This window comes from Cyanistes caeruleus, chromosome 11 (assembly GCF_971803275.1).
Source record: "Cyanistes caeruleus chromosome 11, bCyaCae1.hap1.1, whole genome shotgun sequence".
Lineage (NCBI taxonomy): Eukaryota > Metazoa > Chordata > Aves > Passeriformes > Paridae > Cyanistes > Cyanistes caeruleus.
In genome coordinates, this window is record NC_141711.1 from 9,254,459 (window position 1) to 9,274,292 (window position 19,834).

Sequence of the window (19,834 nt, forward strand, 5' to 3'; positions counted from 1 at the left end):
CTAGCATGGCTGCAAGCTCCGTCCCAGAGGATTTAAAATGCCTCCAGCACAACCCAGATTTAATTTAAAATAATTGCAATATAAAATAGCTTCTTCATATGTGCTGAGGGAGAGGAGAGAAAAATTAAACTGAGAGGGGCAACCCTACAGCAAGACTCTGAAATCCCCAAACAGCACCAGAAATTCCACAAGTAAGTCCAACACCTGTCCCAGAGTAGCGGAGTTGCCAGACACCTTCCCCACTTCCAGACTGCCACCTGCATCCCCAGGCAAGTCCTGTGTGACCCTCTACTAAGAGGCAGTACTGAAAACTCTGTGTTCTCCCCTGGAAATGTCTCTGAGCAGTGCTGCAGGCAGGAACCTGCTTTCAGTTCACATGCCTCATGCTGGTAGAGGGCCTAAAATTTACAGGGAATTCTTGGCCACCCAGCCCAACTCCCACTAACTGCAGACACTCTCCGTGTATAGTGCCTTTCCTGAACTCTGATTAAGCTTCATTTTAGGGCAGCTAAACCATCTCCACTTTCCCCTGGGGAGGCTGCTGTCAAATGTAATTTTTCTGGTAGCTTGGAACTATCTTTTAAAAGTAATGAAATCCTTTGTGGATGAAGTTTAACAGTGAAACTGGTGAAAATGAAACAAATGTGCTTTACTCTCATCTATGAACAAACTTAAGAGCATCCCTGCAGAAGCCTGACAGCCTTTTCACAGGGGGTGGCCTCAAATTTTTGGTGCAGAAGCTCTAGAGTACAAGCTGCAGCAAAGCTTCTGACAGCCAAATTCCTCCCCCCACTGTAAGGAATCCATGCTACAGAGAGCAGAGCTGGAGGGCAAGACATTTCAGAAATATTTTTTCTATCAGGCTCAGAGCCAGCCCCTTTTGTTCAGCCCACTAAGTGGTTATCTCCTCACCATGCTGCTTGAGCCTGTGCTCCTGCTGGCATCAGCTCCACTGCTTCATAGGTAAAGCTCCCAGCTGCTCCAGGGGAACTTTCCATACCCAGGGAAAAGTCACTGCTCAGGCTTGTGGTACTGCCTCGGTCTTTCTGCTCTAGAGAGAAGAAAACAGAGCTACCTGAAGACCAGCTCGATTTCTTTCTCTCCCTTTAAGCAATACACTTCCCTGTGCTCTGGGCTCTTGCAAGGCCCCACAGGCAGCACATCCATTTGAGGGTCATCCTGAAGCTGGGAACCCGAGCTCACAAGCAATGAACCATTAGCAGCACCCAGGGGCACTGATGCTTGACAGCAGCACTCACTGAGCATGCAGATCTCTTCCAGGGTGAAGCCAGGTGGCAAACTCTTCCTTCTGGGGAAGGAAAGACAAAGTTACCTCAGGCACTCTTCAAGGCAGTGTGGAGGCTGGCCATAGCCAGGTCGCTGTAACACACAGCAGATCAGAGTAGTGGGGAATTAACTATGCACAGGCAGAGGGGAGAGGATGGGCCAGTGTGCACATCCTAACAATCCCAACCCAAACTCCCTGTGCTTTGAGAAGCTGGTAACAGCCAACACTGCACATGATGTGCTTATTCAGGGCATCTAGGGTGGGCTTTGCTTCTTTCTGTCCCTCCTGAAATAAGAAGGGTTTATGCTGGGCAGTCCATAAAAAAACAGCCACCCCTCTGTCCCCACCAGTGCCTGATGGAGCTTGCTGTGCAGCCTGCTTGAGCCAGGGCACACATCTCTGTGTTCATCCGTGCTAAAGCAGCCACGGACAGTTGTTAAGCAGAGAGCACATTTCAGCATGGACAGTTTTTCAGAGCACAACGTAGCACCTCACAAGCCTCGGCCCCGTTTTGCAGCCTTCAGAGTGCAGAATAAATTAAAGAAAACTGGGCCAGGACACCAGGGCTTCCATTTCCCCAAAGAAGCAGCACTAACAAGCTCCCTGGCTCTGTAGCCCATGCAGCAGCAAGCACAGGCTCCTTACCTCTGTGACTTCAGAGCAGAGAACTCCTCAGAGGTGATGTGCTTCAGAAAATTGAAGCAGAAAAAGAAAATCTGAGCAAAGGGAAAGAGAAGAGCGGTTCAGGAATGAACCCGAGGCTCCGTGCAGCCTCTTATCTTGGTGAAGAGGTGCTGGCAGGAAGGAGATAACAAAAATCTGCAGCTACCAGCCTCCAGTGTGCCATGGACTGCCACAATCCCATCCTGGGCCTTCTCTTCCATATAAACTTCCCCCCTGCCCCCTACCAAGGGAAGGCCCAGAAAGGAAGGGGAAAGAGAAGTCTCCTTTTCATGTACACACGCTGCAAGCCCACAGCAGGTACTTATGCCATTGGTGCAGAATGGAACAGAGATGGCAGCAGCTGCTTATACACCCAGGTAAGCAGCAAACCCGGCAGGACTTGCATGGTTAGAGCCACATGCTCCACCTCAGCAGCAGACCAGTACCACACCTGGAAGCATGAGCTATCTACATTTTGTGGCCCCAAAACTGTGCCCTGCCACACCCCAGTCTGCTCTGCATCATTCACCCCACTGTGCTTCTGACACCTCACCCACCCTATGCAGAGCTGTGCCCTTCTCCTAGGAGAAGTGGGGAGCAGGGAGTGCCAGAGGCAGCCAGGCACCCCTTCTCCTGCTGCAGCTGACTCCACCCATGACCAAGCAAGCACCAGAGCAAAGCTCTCAGGCTTGAGCCAGTACAACTCTAGGAAAGGTATGAATAGGAGGAATGACACTAAATCTTTCAAGGGATTCTGTTCCCCTGAAAGATGAAAAATAGGCCAGGGTCCTGTCTCTGCTGTTTGAAGGCAGGAGATTCCTTAGTAAGGTGAGAGTTTGAGGAGCAGAGGAATAGCAACAGGGTAAGCAACACACCCCACCTCTTCTCTATTCAGAAATTATACTGCACTATACTGCAACTATAGTCAGAGCAATCTTTTGCTGTTAAACAGTGAAAGATTTTGAAGATAATTACTTCCACTCATTTTAAGTGCATCCCAGACCCATATGTGCACCCAAAAGCACATCCCACCAAATTCACACACTGGAACCAGCACAAGCTGCTCCATGAGCCTGTGTTCACATGCAAGCCACATGCAGCTGCAGCACCCAGGCAGGAGGGCTGGCACTCAGGACAAGCACACAAGACTATCCAGCTTTATTTTCAAGGAGTCACACACCTTAAGCATCCTTTTCACTGCTGAGCTGAACAGCAAGTCCTAGCACCCTTTGATGTGGGGTCTGAACACTAACGGCACAGGAGAGAAACTGGCAGGAGTGACACCCCCCAACAAAACTGCAGCCTGAGAGAGAAGTAACTCCACAACTTATACATCACAAAGTGACAGGGCAAGGCTCTTACCTCGTATTTCCAGCACCTGAACAATCTTTTTAGAGCCCAGCCACAACACTGATACTACCACGAGTAGGCAGTGAATGCTGCTACCATAAACAGATATCCTGAGAACACAAAGCAGTGCTCAGCCAGTGCCCCAGACTCAACACTCACCTCCTCTCCTTTACTGAGTCGATCAACTAACATGTGCCTGGAAAGAGAGCAAAGGAAGCTCAGTCACATGCCAGAATCAGCAGAAGAGTACAAGCTGTCAAGAACAGCCAGATACCTGAGCCCTTAGGTAAGAAAAAGGTACCAACCCTTCTTGTCCCAGCTCACTGGGAACTGCTCAAACATCAGCCCTTGGCTGTGAACAAACATCAAAGATGACCCCTCAAGGCTTCTCCCCTGTTGCACAGGGATGCACATGCAAGTAAAACTTATCATGCCTACCCAAAGAGAAACCAGTCATAGGCCACTGTCAGGTAGAGAATCTCAGCTGGCTCCAGGGATGTGTGGATCAGCCCATCCTGCAAAGAAAATGACACAGCCTTCAGGCAGCAGCCCTGGGGACTAAAACTTGGGAATTCATGATCTGCTGAAAACCATCACAGTCTTCCTCTGTGCCCATCTTCCTCTACCTGCCTGTGACAGCACCTCCAAAGGAATGTTAGGAACATTAACAGCTCCACCACCACTTCTGGGTGATAGTCAGTCACCCTCCAAGCAATCAGCCCCAGAAACAGAGGAGGTCAGCCAGGTACTTACAGCCCATAAGGAGAGGCGCAATAAGGAGATGAAGAGAGGCGTTCGATCCCAGCCGGATATACAGTGCACCAGGAGCCCGCTGTCATCTGTTTCAGAGGTAGGAAGGAGAAGGAAAAAAAGGAATATTGCAATGAGAGCAATGACTTTTTTTTTATGGCAAATCTGTAGAGACAAGCTACTCTCTGTACCCACAGCCCAGGCTCAAGAGCAGAGCTCAGCCAGAACATTCTGTCTTAAATACAGCAGCCAACAAATTGCTCAGAGTGTCCTGGGTTGTCAGCAGCACCAGCTGATGTGCTGTCCTGGTCCTGACAGCTGCTCAGGACATATAGTGATTAGATATGAACATCACTTTACTACCCTGAACATACACCTACCCAGCTGTAACCCACTATGACAATCTATTCCTACAATGGTGAGAAAACAGCCCCAACTGAACATTTTTTCAGTCTCACTAACTTTCCTGCTGCACAATGAGCACACAAAAGGCACAAATCCTACACCCTACAGAAAACCCACAGGTACTGCAGGAGAGTATAGCTGGCCATGCTGTCAGAGCCAGCCACGGCTCCATCCATCAGTACTAGGTCACAGTGCCCAGAGGGAATGAGACCACACAGGGCAACAGACACTCTTCAAAGAGTTGGGGTGTTCTTGATGAAAGAGGGTGGAAGGGGCTCTTAAACAGGTACCAAATGAGATCCTCTGTTGAGGAGACAAAACACAGGTAACCAGCAAAACAAGAGCAAGAGTCAAAAAGCAAAGACACAATGTTCCTTCTCTTCAGGTTTAAAGTAGTAAAACAATAGGCTAAGTTTTCAGATGTCCCTTCGTGTTCAGGAAGAAAGGGTTTTCAAGGAATTAGTAAGTCCCTCTCTAAGAGGACAGCTGGAGTTCTGAGATGGTAGGACCATTACCCTGTTTTGAAGGGAGAGAATTAAAAGTGACTTCTGTATTGAGAGTTGATCCACAGTCACACTAATACCATCAGCTGTTCTTCCAGGGACAGGGACTGCTCCAGTTACACTGCTGGGAGCAAGGAGTTTGCCTTACCATCACTATTGATAATGGAGATCAGTAGCTTCAGGTAGTTCTGTGTCTGTTGTACAAGGTCCCAGCTCTGCAGAAAGAGGAATGTTGATGGTAAGGGTCTGCCCACAGCAAAAGGCTGCTCTGCAGTTCAGAGCTGTTCTATCCAGAATAGCAGCAAAGCAGAAATAACCACATGGCCATTCCTCAAAGTGACAGACTTCTCCTTTGTATCAATCTCCCCACCCTCTGCAAAAGGCACTCTAGGACAAGGTACCAGGTAGGAAAATAAAACAATAAAATGCCATCTCTACTGTCTTCCTGGCTTGCAGCCCCAGAGCTCCAAGAGAGGCAGCTTAGAGAGGCAGCAAACACCTGCAGAGCACTGACCCAGTTCTGCACACGTGCACTTTTCCAAGTGGTTGAGCCACATTCCAGCCATGTGTGCAACACCAGCAGCACAATGGGACGTGCAGGCCAAGGCCAGCGGCCTGTTCCCACAACCCAAGCACTTTGCTCAAACTCTGTGGTCCCTGAAAATGTCCCCAGCAGGCTGCTGGCAGAGGGCTGACCCTCAACCAGCCTCCAGACAGGCACTGGACTTCTTCAGTAACTCCCAAGAACTACAGAAGGGCTCTGAACTCAGAGAACTCCAGTACTACAGGACATCAGAACAAGCCCAAGCTTGTCACTTGACCATCGTGTCACAAGCAGGTTCAGAGAATTTCAATGGTTTGATCAGAATCAGGACTAGCTCAAGGGAAATAAGATAACACTGGCAAGGAAAAAGCAGAGTGGGACACATTTCACGCAGAAGTGTTAGTGATACAAGTGACATGTGACCACAAACAACAGAACCCTCGCCGTGTGCTTGCATGTGTGCACATCTGTGTGTAACCACACTGAAGCCTAGTGTCAGACAAAGAACATATTGCTCAGCCACGAAGCCTGCCGAGCCACAAAACAGTAGGAAAACGGGGAACACAGTCAGCCTGCAGCAGAAAAACACATAATTACAAAACCTTTTATCTGCCCAATTCAATCCATCTTCTGCTTATTTCAGAAGGCATCATCCAATTATCCAGTCTGATCTCTCTATACCACAAACAAGCAAGTTTTCTTCAGTTGCCCCACGTAAAGCCTGAAGCTTGCACTTGGCAACATCTTTGCCCAGAGAAGTATCTCAAATAGGGGTGACAGCTCATTACTCCTCTGGCAGCATGTTCCAGCAGATTATCCTCAAAAATAACATGCAATACTGATTTTCCTCATCTGAAGATCTGATTTCAGATGCAGATATTGCTTCCTATGCAGCTCTTCTTTTTCCCCAGATTGAAGAGTGCTTTAGAATTACTATTTTCTCCCTACAAATGTACTTACACATTAATCAAGTCAACCCTCCATCATGTTAGTGATTAGCTAAACAGACTGAGAACTTCAGTTTTGAGTGAAACATGTTCTCCGGACCTCAAATAATTTCTGCATCTATTTATTACACTCTCTTCAATTTTTAATATCCTTTTTAAAATACTGACTGCTCAGTATTCTAGTGAACGAGTTTCTAGCCATACACAAGCTGTAGTTCTATTAGTTCTGCTTCAACTTTTCTGTGATTCTGCATGTGTTAGCACTTAAACAGTACTTACATCACTGACAACAAACAGGGAGCTCTGCTGGTTCTGTGGTGCTTCCAGCCACAGAGCACAGTAATGTGACATGCTTCAGCACAGTCCATCCCAACAAAACCTGGTAGACCCACTGATGTGTGAAATGGAACATACTAATCAGTAGTATAAGGTGATACTCCCTGGTGTGAGCAAAGGTAGACTCTGAAGCTTGAGCAAACAGAAGACTTCAATTACTGTTTGCCATGCTGTCCATAATAAGGAGTGGAAACCTGCCATGGTCAGTTATGATTCTCTGCTCCTCTCCCATAAGAAGGCACCTTGCACGCCCATGAAGAAGATGCCCAGTCCCTTGGCTCTGCTCACAGAGGAGAAGGTTGACCTCTGTCAAGATTTCCCACAGCCAAGGCAGGCTGCCCAGGGCAGGCCCAGACTGTGAACAGGTAATACTGCTTTCTGTTTCCTGTCTTGTTCCTTCCCTTTGTTAGCAACCTATCTCCTTGATGGATTGCAAATTTTCAAAAGCTACAGAATAAGGTTTGAGTTTACAGGCAGCTGCCTGAGGGCACAGCAAGCCATGGAGCTTTCGGGTACAGGATTTCCACTGCTGTTCTGAGCTGTCAAGCAGCCTCGCCCCCACTGGGATGCTATGAAATGAGCCAGATTACAGCAGTAGGAGAAAGTAAGACTTCAAATCTCTCCTGATCCTTCCTGAATACATCCCTGACCTCCCACAGAGACATCCACTTTGCTCACCTGGTACTCGCTCCAATCAATATTCAGAGATTGGGTCAGAGAGACTGGGATACTTAATGGAGCATCTACATAGTCCTGTAAAAAAGCCAAACACAGTTGGTCAGATAAAAGCCATGACTTGAAGAGAGTGAGTTCCAGAAAAAAAAAAACAAACAAATCAAAAAATGCCAAATGGTGCATGAGAAGAAAACATCTCAGCAAAGCATCTTTGAATGCAAAATCCTGAAGATGTAAGAATAAACTCAGACTTTTGGAAGGACTAATGGACAAGAGGAGTTTTTATGTGTTCCCAACAATGAAACTAACTGGGCATGTTAGTCTCTGAATATCTGTAAGACTGCCCCACCCAACCACCCCTCAGCTGGAGACAGAATATGAAGAAAGAACTGAGAACCAAGGCTATCAATGAGGTCAGAATTCAAAATTGGAAGCAATCCATACTTTCCATGAGAGGTCAAGCATCCTGCACTTCAGGACAACGGTTCATCTATTTCACATATGAATTTTACAATCAATAATTTAGTACGTTTCCTATCTGTTTTGTTTGTCCTGTTGATTTCCTCCTTGTGATCAGAAATAGGCACATGACATACACACCATCACTGAGGAACAGGGAGGCAAGACTTAAGCCCACTAAAACACAAGGCTCTCCATTTTGTAACATCCATGTACCTGTTTCCAGTTAAATATGAGACCTTCAGCTGTATAATCCCGGTCTTTGTAGTCCTTAAAAAATTCACAGCCTGAAAGAAAAGGAGATAATGAACAAGGATTCAGCTAACTGGTATCTAACAAGTGAAGTGCCCTGTGGGACTGGGAGTGCTGGCAGCCCCAGGCTTCAGAAATCCAAACCAATCAAAACTGCTGCCTGTGAGAAGAGAAGAGCAGCAATCCTCAGTACACTGTGCAGCATGGCCTCCAGCAACAACAACCCAGGGCACTTAGCAGTACAGACACTCACACAGCAAAGGGCAAACTCCAAATACAGCAAATGGGGAGCCTGAGGGACTGATTTAATTTTTTCCTGAACAAAAGGTTTCACCAAAGAGCTATGTTTTGCAGGACCATGGACTTTTGCACAGATCTAAGGCATCAGCTTGACATGCTGAGTGAGAAGGAACCACCAAATGGTCTTGGCAGAGCCCCAGGGAAAGCCAACTTTCACAGGGCATCTGCAGCAGGTAACAAGAAAGGGCTGTCAGAGGTGGCTGTGATTTCTCTTACATTTAAGTCTTCTCTTTCAAACATAGGATTTACCCCACCTGAAGGAAGGAGTAACCATGTAACCACTTCAAAGCTGTCCCCTAAGGCTTCCCCTCCAGAAGTGTGTCCTTTGGCTCAGGTCTTCTCAAACAACTATTTGAAGTCTCCGCTGCAAGCTGCAGTCACTTAGTCACAGCTGAGCAGCACCATTAGCACTGCGGCTGACTGCAGGCTACACAAAACACCTCTCCCAGTGTGCTGTGTACACCTCAGCAGTGCCACAGTGCCCACACCACCCAGACACCCCTGGGCCAGGCACCGGACATGGAGAGAGATTCCCACCCCACAAGTCACAAGTAACTTCAATGGAAAAAAAACCCAAAAACCAAGTAAAGAATCTTTGTGCAAGGATAGGACTAATCCTCAAATATACAGTCAGGACACAGTCTGTCAGTTGAGATTTAACTCCAATTAAACAATGACTTCATGCAAAGAATGGGGGATTATGGCATAAGTGTTGGCATCCACAAACACTAAAAGATTCAACAGATACCCCATTTTAACTCAAGTCTTTCACTCCAGGCAGTTCTTACTCTTTCCTTGGTAAAATCTGTCTCGATGGCTGAGCCCAAAGAGTGGTGGTGAATGGAGTTAAATCCAGTTGGTGTTTGTACTGGGGCCAGGCCTATTTAATACCTTTATTGATGATCTGGATGAGGGGAACAACTGTACCCTCAGCAAGGAGAAGAGTCACCAGCCCTGGAGATATTTAAAAGACAGGTAGATGTGGCACTCAGGCACACAGTTTAGTAGGGGACTGGGCAGTGCTGAGTTGACAATTGGACTCGATGATCTTAAAGGTATTTTCCAACCAAAACAATTCTATGACTGTTTGGACACTGCCTTGCTCACCTAAGGCAACAGGATCTCAGAATAACTTCAAAAACAAATTATGAAACAGAAATTCTTTCAGTACAACCCTGGAAACATTAATAAGAATGTATCATGGCATTTGGCCAGTCACTAGAGGGGTTGCTGATCCTTAGATGTGTATGCCTTAGATTTAACAGAATGACAACATTCCCCCATGGACCAGCACTGCTGAAATCAGGCAACATCTGCAGGGAGTATTTGCAGTTTTATAAGGTTTATCTCTAGCGTGGCAATGAAGAGCTGCTAAAAGAAAGCAGCTGTCCCAGAGGGCAGAAGAGGAAGGACCATCACTGAATAATATTGCTTACCATATGCAGATCCCCATACAGAAACAACTCTGCAGCTTAACTCTATAGAGTCACTTCCTCATTCCTTACAGCCCTACAGAAGACCTATGTACACAGTCTTTCTCATGTTCCAAGTCTGGTAATGTGTGCAGCAGCAACATATACCTCTGCTATGTACTACAAAAATCAATAATACTCTTATTTCTGCACACTTTAGCAACCTGCATGGCAAACTCGATAAAAATCTTCATGCAGCTTCTCTATTGTCACTAATTTCTGTATAAAAGGAAATACACCTTTAAAAAAATGTTTAAGAGTAACAACTAGCAGTCAAAGAAAAGTCTGGCTCTGGATCATCCACCAGTTTTGCTGGGTTTTGGTTTTTTCTCCTCTTCCTTTCTTTGTGCACTAGGGAGAAAGAAGAGTCTGCAGACAGACCTCAAGCACAGCAGCCTCGCATCTGATCCTGTCGCCAATCCTGACATCAGCAGGCAGGCAGGAATATTCAGTTCATCTGTAAGAGTGCAAGTGACCCAGCAGCGGTTGCTAGGCACAGGGATGGATATAGCCAGGGAGACAGGCTGCAAAGGGCTGCCTCTGTTGTACACTGCAGGCTCAGGTGAACTATTCTGCAAGCACTCAGGATTTCTTACAGTGGAGCTCTGAAACACTAGACTAGAAATTACCCTTAAGAATTGGGTTTTTACATAACAGAGAACAAGATATATATTTTGCATCAAGTAGTAGTTTGGAGTTGCAGAGATGTCAAAGGCCATCTTAATCAGCTACATCTCTGGGACTTTTCCTACGTGCTTGAATTAATAAGGACTGTTGAGAAATTATTTTGCCACCTCAAAGAATGCCTAATAATAACTCACACTGCCAGAGCATCCAGGTTCATTGCACTGGTCTCAGTTTAAAGGAGTTTTTCTCCAGCAGAAACACAGGAAGCAATCATCAAGTCACGGTCATTTCCATAAACACACACAGAGTTATTTCCCAGTCCCCAGAAATGGATTGTCACCTGTCCCTTGTGAATCCCTTTGGACATCATTCCTGTACCTGGATATGGGATGGAGAGAAGTGTGAAATCAGCGTAACGTTGAGCTTTGTCCACCTTCTCAGAAGACGTCACACTGCATAGGACAAGAGGAGAACAGCAGATATTTACAGAGTGTTTTTCACACAGACACCAGCACCCAAAAACCCACCTGCTGTATCTCCCTGCACTATGACTTGACTCAGTTGTGAGCAGAGGCAGAACTTACTCAACACATACACATAAATAGGTACAGCCCAAAATCACTAAAGCTTTTCTCTGAGATAAACAGGAGAAGTATCTCCCTCGGTTCCTATGCACAGAGGGCACCTTTGCTGTCTCCCTTCTGAAGGGGTGACTGTCTTCTTACTATAAGCTCTACAGGGAAAAAGCCATTTAGACTGCAGAAGACAGATACAAGCAGCTCTGTTGCCCATTTATACAGTTTTCTGTGATCTAAAACCTTGGGGTCTTCTTTACAGCATCAAATAACCTATCCTGCTGTGTAATTCTTCCAGGGATTGCTTCCAGGATGCTGAATGCACACCTGACAGCAATTCACATGTAAGGGCTACACTAGCTGCAAATCAAAGCCTGCATAAAAACAAATGAACCCAGACTCACTTCAAGCCAAATTTCACCTTCTTGTTTTCCACCATCAGGTCACAGATGTATCGGACAGACAGGTATCGAAGCAGCTTGATGTCGTGTCCTCTGACCTTGTCAAACAGCTGGGAATCTGCATTTCTGCAAGACAGAACGAGACAAGCAAGGTGAGCATGGAAGACTGACCAAGTTGAGTCTGATTCTTCCCAGCTAAGCCACAGTTCCTCCCTGAACCACTTCTAGCCATAAGCAGCACTCCACAGGTCTGAGTCAGACTGCAACCTCTGTGCTCATAGCCTCTTCCCACATCTAATTCCTTTCTGCAACAAATACATAATATACAGTACAATTTCTACACCCTGGAGATGTACTTTTTGATGAAGTAAACACAGCTATGCCCTTCAAATACCTTTTTTTAATGGCTCTACATATTCCTGTCTCCAGCCTTTCCCTCTGGCAACAGATTAGCAGGCTTCAGCTACACTAGGTTCAGCCAGCCATTAATACTCAAGACTCTTTTCCAAAAGCAAGGAAAGTAAGCCCCTGAGCCTTGTGATGGGTCTTAAGCCTATGTCCAAAATCCAAACTAGAAAAGAGCAGAACTGAGTGCCTGAGCCAGACAGCTTATGTCCAAACTCCCTTTTCCTCATCCCAATGATGCATACAAACCTAAATGCAGAGTCTTCCTCGGAAATGTCTTCTGCATCTGCCCAAGCATCATCAGAACCTCCTACAAGAAAGGCATTAAGAATTGAAGCTTTTGTAAACCAACTTGATCCCAAATCTGACAAGGTATGTACACTAACAAAAAGGTCATGGTTTGGTGCCTTCTTTTCACACCTAAATGTGGCTCTCCACATTTCCTCTTCCTGAAAATCTTGTTTTCTAATGTAGTCCACTCTTTCCTTGTCATTGCAAAGTACCTGGGCAGGTCAAACCCATGACTGACAGCCAGAGGACACCTCAATAATAGTACGCAGTGCTTTTTTAAGCGAAGCTTCAGCTCCCACACTACAGACACCCACTATTCCCCTGAAGAGCCTTCCCTGGAGTCCAGTATATCTCACTATTAGCAGCATTGATTCCCAATGATTAGTCAAGCAACAGCAAGTTCTAATCCTTTTTCCTCCACTATTCCCATCCCCAGTGTTTGGGAATTGGTACCCTGAATCCTTTGTGATGCCTTTATTTGCCTACGTTTCCTGTAGCTCACTCTTCAGCCTCAAGTTCTTTCGTCACTGAGCTGTGGCACTGTCCTGTAGCAAAGTGCTTGGAAACCAGACATGAGGTTTCAGTCTTCGCTCTGTTATGCTAAGCCTGATACAAGCAGCCCATGCTAGAGCTCTCACTGGTCTTAGGAAGAGCTTGGCCTCATGTGCAGGTCCCTGTCCCAGCACTGACCAGCCTTACCATGCAGACTGTGATAAATAGCTCCTCACTCACCAGAGAAGATATAGTTGTAGCCAGTGCGCCCATAGAGCTCACCCCAGCCGGCCAGTGTGGCTGATCTGCAAATATGCTGGAGGAAGATTTTTGCATTAATCACACAGGCTCCAGGAGTCTTTCCCTTATCATGACTATTTGCTGTCAGGTTACATAGAAAAGGTTGATACCTACAGCTATCATCTCTCAGCTGTCTGCCCTGCAACCGTGGTCCCTGGATTGAGTTCTCTAAACAAGGAAAACTCCCAAGTGCTTTTATCTGTAGCTGCTTTTTAAATCATATTTCCATTTCCAGTTCTCCAATGCATTAAGATAGTCAGTTCCTGCCAAGTTAGCAACACATGTTCTGTAAATGCCTTGCTTGAGCCTTATTTCCACATTCCTCTGGATGAGATTATGGATGGCCTCAAGACAACTCTGGGCAGTTCACTTCTGCAGAAAAAGGTCAGCAGATGCAGTCCATGATGGCTTCAGTCAAGCTAGATTAAAATTGTCACAGGTATGATTTTGCTATTCATACAGTATTTCTAAATTCAACTAAGAAAACTGAATTAAGCTACTTAAATTCTAAATGAGACTATTCCTACAGGGCTTCAACACAGTTTAAGTAATTTACATAAAAATGAATCTAATTTCACTTTCTTACAGATCCCCTTGCAGACAAGCCTACACATTCATAAGACCATTTATGCAATCTTGCCTCCCGAGGGAACAGACAAAGGAAACTTCTCTCTCGAGAGAGGAAAGTTACTCAAAGAGAGCTGTTGGGAAGAGCAAGGGACAAACAGGGACAATAATTATCTTTCCCCTCTGAAATGCCAAATATCTTAAAGATTTCAAAAGAGACATCTAGAGGAGGGAAAAAAAAAAGCTAGATCTTTGATGCAAGGCTCATGACTTGGTGGGGGAGAAGAGCCTGAAGTGCCTGGAGACAACTTATGCAGCGTAGACAGCAAATGCTACCTGCTAATACAGGCTGTCTGCTTGTAGTTAAGCACAGATTTTTATACCACTTGGAAAAGTGACAAATGACTGAAAATATGTCTGCACAGTTCAAATGGCAGAGAGAAAGGTAATTTTCTCAGTAAAGACAGGTAAACCCATGAAGCTTTACCTTTCCCTTGTACAGAATGACTGGGCAAACAAAGCGTCCTCTACACCTGGCCATCTTACTCCGGTTGATGAGGTCCTGCAGTTTGCCAACCTGCACAGTGCTCTCATACCTAGTGGGCAGAGATTCAGGTCAGTACACAGAGCATGTTCTCACATCTTTCAGCAAAGCCACCACAGACACCCTGGGCTGCAATCCCATCCCTTTCCCTAGAAGTCAGCTCTGAAGTTAATAAGCATACAAACACTTCTTTGAGAATTGCTTCTGCTGCTGAAAGACACATTTGGACACTTTTCTGACTCCTTTCTTTATTTTGAAAGACCAATGCACAGTACATAACAGCACCATCGGGAACTGGCAATATGAGCACCATCAGTAGGGTCTGCCACAGACTTTAGACGTGGATTACTGGGGAAGGACAGCCAGTCTCTACAAAAATACATGTTCTGTTTTCCTCCCTATCACCTTTCCATTCGTAAGCAGCTGAGCACTACCATCACAGTAAATTAGCTATCAGTGATAGTTTTGCAAGACAAAAAAGAAATATAATAGAAAATCAAATCTTGAACACTCCATGATCCTCAAGCATTTGTGTTGTCAAGTAATTAAACAACTATATCAGCTAGTGGGTTGAGTAGGGTACTTAGATTACTGTCAGCTGCATCTGCAGAACTACATTTTGTTTGGTTTTCTTGTTGGAGTTAAAATAGAATTGTGCTTCATACAGGAGACATTTTGGAAACCTGTTAAAATTACTCCAGTTTGTCCAAGTATCAGCCCACATCTGACAGGAATCCAAATCACTTCTGAACTACACAGACCTCCAGAAGGAACTGTCAATGCAGAGAACTAGAGTGGGAACTGGAGAAGCATCCAGAGTGATATATTAGAAACCAGATGAAGTCTGGACATACAAAACTGCATGGCTATGCACTTGGGTGTGATTAACAAGAACTTCCAGTCAGCCCTTTCCAGTAATGGAGCACAGTAGAAGAGTCAGATGAACTGCCTGATCTCTGGATGTTAATACATTCTCAACATGGTAAATCTGAAAAATGGGAAAAATAAGATCATGGGAAATTCCCTAGAGAGATGTAGATGTAGCAGCATTACAGTGCAGAGCACAGGCTCTCAGCTGAGATAAAGCATCTGATTCTAGTGACCCACCCCTGCCTAAAAAGGCACAGGAAGATGAGTAGGATGGCCAAGGGACTGTCCATGCTGCAAGAGAAACCAGCAGGGTCTGATGGGAAGGGCAGATGAAGATGAGCAGATGCACAGCAATATGTGCATCAGGGTGAAGAATAGTACAAAGGAGGAGGAGGAGAACTCAAATGCAAAGGACAACCCTGGCCTAAGAACAAACTATATCTTTATGATGGAAGGTAATGAAAGTTGCGAAACTTCAGAATCACTGAGAGTGTGGAGCAATGTACTAGCAGCTGACATTCTGGGAAGGATTGAAAAAAGAATCTATTATTAAAATGCAAATAGATCTGTTTATGGAAAATATTATACAAGGTGGTACCAGTGGAAGTAGTGAAACAGAAAACAAGACTTTCAAATCCTTTTATTTTTTTCTAAAGAAGGATTAAGTTCTCAGAATTCATAGTAGTCGTTTAAGTTTTTTTCATGTTTTCCTGCATATACAATATTTTGCTGTCCAGCTCCAAAGACCTTTGACATATATCAGAATTTAAAGAACAAAAACCCAAGCCAATCTTCTTTAAACAATGTGAACATGAGGGTGCTAATTGGAAAGGCAGGAAAATGTGGGCAAGTGTGAGAAGAGATGCCTCCGTGTGTAATTCCAAACACCAAACTACTTTGAAACTCAAAAGATTCTGATACATAGATTTGGTTGTGAGGCTCTTTTTAAACAAATGCATGCAATTAAGCAATATATCATATCCTGCACTCTGCTCCAGCTCCCTTTACATCGCCTTTGCAAAAGCAAATATGGAGGGAACAAGAACTTAAATGTGGTGTTACCAAAATAGCTCCATGGCACTGTTTCCAAGTCCAGAAGATGAGAGTCGACAAAAATGAAATACCTGAAAGATCAGAAATTGTAAGAGAAATACCTCTCTGGGAGCTGAGACAAGGCAACAGGTTGCACTCACTGCACATCCCTGGAGAGGTTTCTGTAGAACTTGGGAATGAGACTGAGCAGCTTGGCAGGAACCCAGGACATGGAGTGAGCAGGAAGCCCAGCACCCCACTGGGGACATGGATGGATTAAGCCATCAAGGGGGAAGATGCTCTAAAGAACAGGTGTAATGCTTTTACAGGAACTAGTGATTAAATGCAGCATAAATAGAAGTAAAATCTACAGAAAAAGGTTCAAAACACACAGAATTCCTCCTGCACCTGCCTGGTTTTGAAAGTACTGTTAGCAAACTTTGATCAAGCAACGTCCTTTCTTCCCCCAGCTGCCCAGCTACAGAATTAACTGACTTGGGTTAAAAATACCCATTTTTTGCCGTTTTCCCACAAGGCTCCAGAAGCAGCTGTACTGGCAGAAATGATGGTGCAGAAGAGAGTTTGTACATGTGAAAACTGCTTCCAAAGCACCTCAGTATTCTCAGAGGTGTGAAGCTTCAAGTAGATCTTACCAGCTGATTACAAACATTACAAAGAAAAACCAGAAGTATTCTAGGTCAGATTGGAATTGGATGATCTTTAAAGTCCCTTCCAACTCTCAAGCCATTCTGTGGTTCCACAAGAGGCAGAGACTCTATCCTAGATGGAGATCCTGCTCACTGAAGAGGTTCTTGCCTTCCTTAACACAAGACATGCAAATGTCTCTATTTCATAATTATTCCACAGGAGTAAAATGATTAAACTAAAACCTGCATTTGTCTAAAAATCACTTAGATGCTTTTACAAAAATCAACACCCTGAAATCAGGAGAGTGATGATGAAATGCGGTCTCTTTTTGTGACTCTCTTTGGGACAGTAAATCAAAACTTGCCAAGAATCAGTATAAATACAGTTAATTGCCACTGCTGGCTTGAAAAATGTCACAGAAAAAAATGGGGCACCAAGTGTAAGTACTTGTTTTGAATACTTGTCAGAAAAATTAAGCATCCTCTCCTCTTGCAAGAGCAGGAAAAGCAGAAGTATTTGGTTTCCCTTCCCTAAAGCTTCTCTAGTTACATTTAACAGCTTCAAACTTCAATTTCCTGTTTTTTGCAGCAAGGAGTTTAATCTTTTCTAATCTCATCCAACTGTTAGTCAGAAATTCTCCCACCTGGTAGTCAGTTGTGGCTGGTTTCCAAAGACCCCCTCCTACAGCACCCAGCCTACATGCCAGCACGGCAGCTGATGGTTTTCCTTCCTCAGGCAAAGCAGCTGGACATGTGAGAAGGACTTGTTGACTCTCCTTTTGAGCACATTACTCTTGTCATGGACACACAGTCAAGACTGCAAGACTGCATTATGTTTTGTTGAAAGATAAAGTAAAAGTGAGAGGCTGTGGTTGGAGCTGGAAGGAGCAGCTCATACTCAGCCAGAAATGAGATCAACGTGATCCTGAGCCTGTGGGTCAAAGTCCAGAGATGTGTTGGCTCAGACGTGCACCAAACTGAACAAGCATTTCCCGTTAGCTCACTAAACCTCAGCGCCCATTGACCTGTTCAACATGGTGGGCAGAGACAAAATAACCTGGAACCTCATCTGGAATGACAGAAATATTTGTCTAGACTGTCTTGTCTGCCTAGCCCCATCAGACCTCCTGCCACAAGATTTGCAGACCAAAATTTCCCACATCAGAGGCCTTGCTGCAAGAACACATGTGCTTCATCAAGACAGGGAAAGCATCACACAGGCTTGCTCCCAACCCTGAGCCTTCGGGCGAATTGTAACACAACAATCACCAGGAACCAATGCTGTGTTCAGGTTTACTCCAGGGTCACATGCAGCGGAGCTGGCGCTGCCCCGGAGCACCCACCCCGTTTCCTTCACACCCCTCGAGTAACAGGCTCAGCTTGGCAGCTTTCACCAAGGCGGCCCAAGAACCCTGGGAGGAGCCCCACGGGAGCTCGGCAGCCCCGGCAAGCAGCGAGGGGAGTCCCGGCAGCGGTGGCTGACACCACCGGCTATAATTAGAGCAGCGCAGCCCGCAGGGCTTCCCCGGCCGGCGGGAGCCTCGGAGCGCCAGGCGCGGAAGCTCCCGAGACAGCAACTCCGCTGGGCGTCAGCTGCACCGGACGGGACACGGGAACCGGGGGCCTTACGAGTCCCGGCTGACGCCGGCGTCGCGCTCCAGAAGGACGATGTGCCGCGGGTAGTGGGCGCAGATCTCGCCGTGCATGTTGGGGATCACGCTGTAGCGATAATCGCGGCCGAAGAGCTCCAGGCACCGCCGCTCGATCCGGTCCACCTGCGCAGAGCCATCGCTCAATGCCCGCCGCGCCGCTCCCCGCGCCCCCCGAGCCCCGGTGCCCTCACCTTGGTAGCGGCGGCACCGCCGCCGTCCTTGGCGCGGTACTGTACCCGGGAGAACTCCAGCATCAGCTCGGCCAGGGCGCGGTCCCCGGAGCCCGCCGGGGGGCAGCCGCGGGCCGCCGCCGCCGCCATGCCCGCGCCGCTCACCGCCGCCTCGGGCCCATCGTCCCGCCCGCCGCTTCCGCCCGCCCGCGACGCGCCCCTTCCGCCAGCTCCCGGCGTCATCGGGGCGCGCCGCGCTCCGCCCCGGGGTACCCAGCCCCGCTCCGGGGCTACCGGGCTCTGCTCCGGCATCGCGTTAAGACCCGCAGAGGGACGCGGCAAACGCTGTCAGGACTCGCCGAGTGGGTCCGACCGTGGCGCTGGCCGGCGTGCCCAGGGCGCTGCCCTACAGAAAGAATCCCGAGGCGGGTTTTAATTAAAGAAGGCTCTCTCGGAGTGTGGTCGCATGCACTGAGCCTGGGGCAGAGGAGCTGCGGGGTGAGCGGTGTAGCTGCCCGGAACACGGCTGAGGGCGGCACTGGCCCGTGTGCCCGGGCAGTGTCACGGAGCCAGCTCGGGCTGTGCGTACTGAGGGTGACGGGCACTGCCCGTGCCCAGCCGGAGGCACGCGGCTCCTTGGCTCTTGCAGGAGAACACAATGTGTTTTTTGTCTGCATTTGTCTACTTTTCAAATCAGCCGTGAATCTTTATAAGCATTTAATGACAGCCGAGTTCAGCTGCAGCTAACGCAGTGCATCTCGCTGTCTGAGAATGAAACTGGCCCGACACGGTCGGTCTCTGCTGAGTTTGGGACCGGTGTGAGGCTGACAAAGCGGTGGCAGGATTTCACAAGGGCACCTGCTGGCATCCAAGTGATGACAGCCTGTGTGACACTACTGGCATAGCCATTCACCCCAGCCCGGTCATCCACCACACCTAGCCTGACGCACGTTGTGTACCCCAGCCCTGTCACCACATCTGACCTGGCACAGCCGTGTACCTGGCCTCGGTCTGTCAGAGGTTTTGTGTCTACTCCTGTTGCCCCAGAGGGGGAGCAGCCACAGTGGCGGCAACGTACTTGCTCCATCTCCGCCAAGAGGGTGGGGAAGGTCTCCTGCCCGTCTGGGGGGCTACGCCGGCAACCCGCGGGCCTTCCCCGGACTGCTGAAGGCTGCGGCAGCACGGACGCTCTCCCTGCGGGCGCACTCCGGCCAAAGGCACCCACGCGGGGACCTTCCAGCATTTATCGGAGCCATGCCTTGGGGCTGCCCCGGGCGGAGTCGGTCCGGGGAACGGTCCTGCCGGATCAGGGGGGAG

The 19,834-nt window shown here is 47.2% G+C and overlaps 1 protein-coding gene across 3 annotated transcripts in view; it reads right to left on the bottom strand.

Moving 5' to 3' along the window:
- MTMR14 (myotubularin related protein 14) overlaps positions 1-18,775 on the bottom strand; it is a 31,070-nt gene extending 12,295 nt beyond the window's left edge. For 2 of the 3 annotated variants that reach the window (XM_086846015.1, XM_086846016.1), the window contains exons 1-16: positions 18,539-18,705; positions 18,325-18,470; positions 14,090-14,198; positions 12,976-13,051; positions 12,202-12,262; positions 11,551-11,673; positions 10,950-11,023; positions 8,137-8,207; positions 7,465-7,539; positions 5,108-5,174; positions 4,055-4,140; positions 3,740-3,816; positions 3,461-3,497; positions 1,934-2,004; positions 1,260-1,309; positions 913-1,051 (exon numbers count right to left, since the gene is read on the bottom strand). In XM_086846015.1, the coding sequence (XP_086702141.1) occupies positions 913-1,051; positions 1,260-1,309; positions 1,934-2,004; positions 3,461-3,497; positions 3,740-3,816; positions 4,055-4,140; positions 5,108-5,174; positions 7,465-7,539; positions 8,137-8,207; positions 10,950-11,023; positions 11,551-11,673; positions 12,202-12,262; positions 12,976-13,051; positions 14,090-14,198; positions 18,325-18,470; positions 18,539-18,667 (1,391 nt within the window). In that variant the 5' untranslated portion in view covers positions 18,668-18,705. Of the gene's footprint in view, positions 1-912; positions 1,052-1,259; positions 1,310-1,933; positions 2,005-3,460; positions 3,498-3,739; positions 3,817-4,054; positions 4,141-5,107; positions 5,175-7,464; positions 7,540-8,136; positions 8,208-10,949; positions 11,024-11,550; positions 11,674-12,201; positions 12,263-12,975; positions 13,052-14,089; positions 14,199-18,324; positions 18,471-18,538 lie in introns of all 3 variants that reach the window. The other variant, XM_086846014.1, reaches the window with a different exon arrangement.
- Between the last annotated feature and the right edge of the window lie 1,059 nt (positions 18,776-19,834).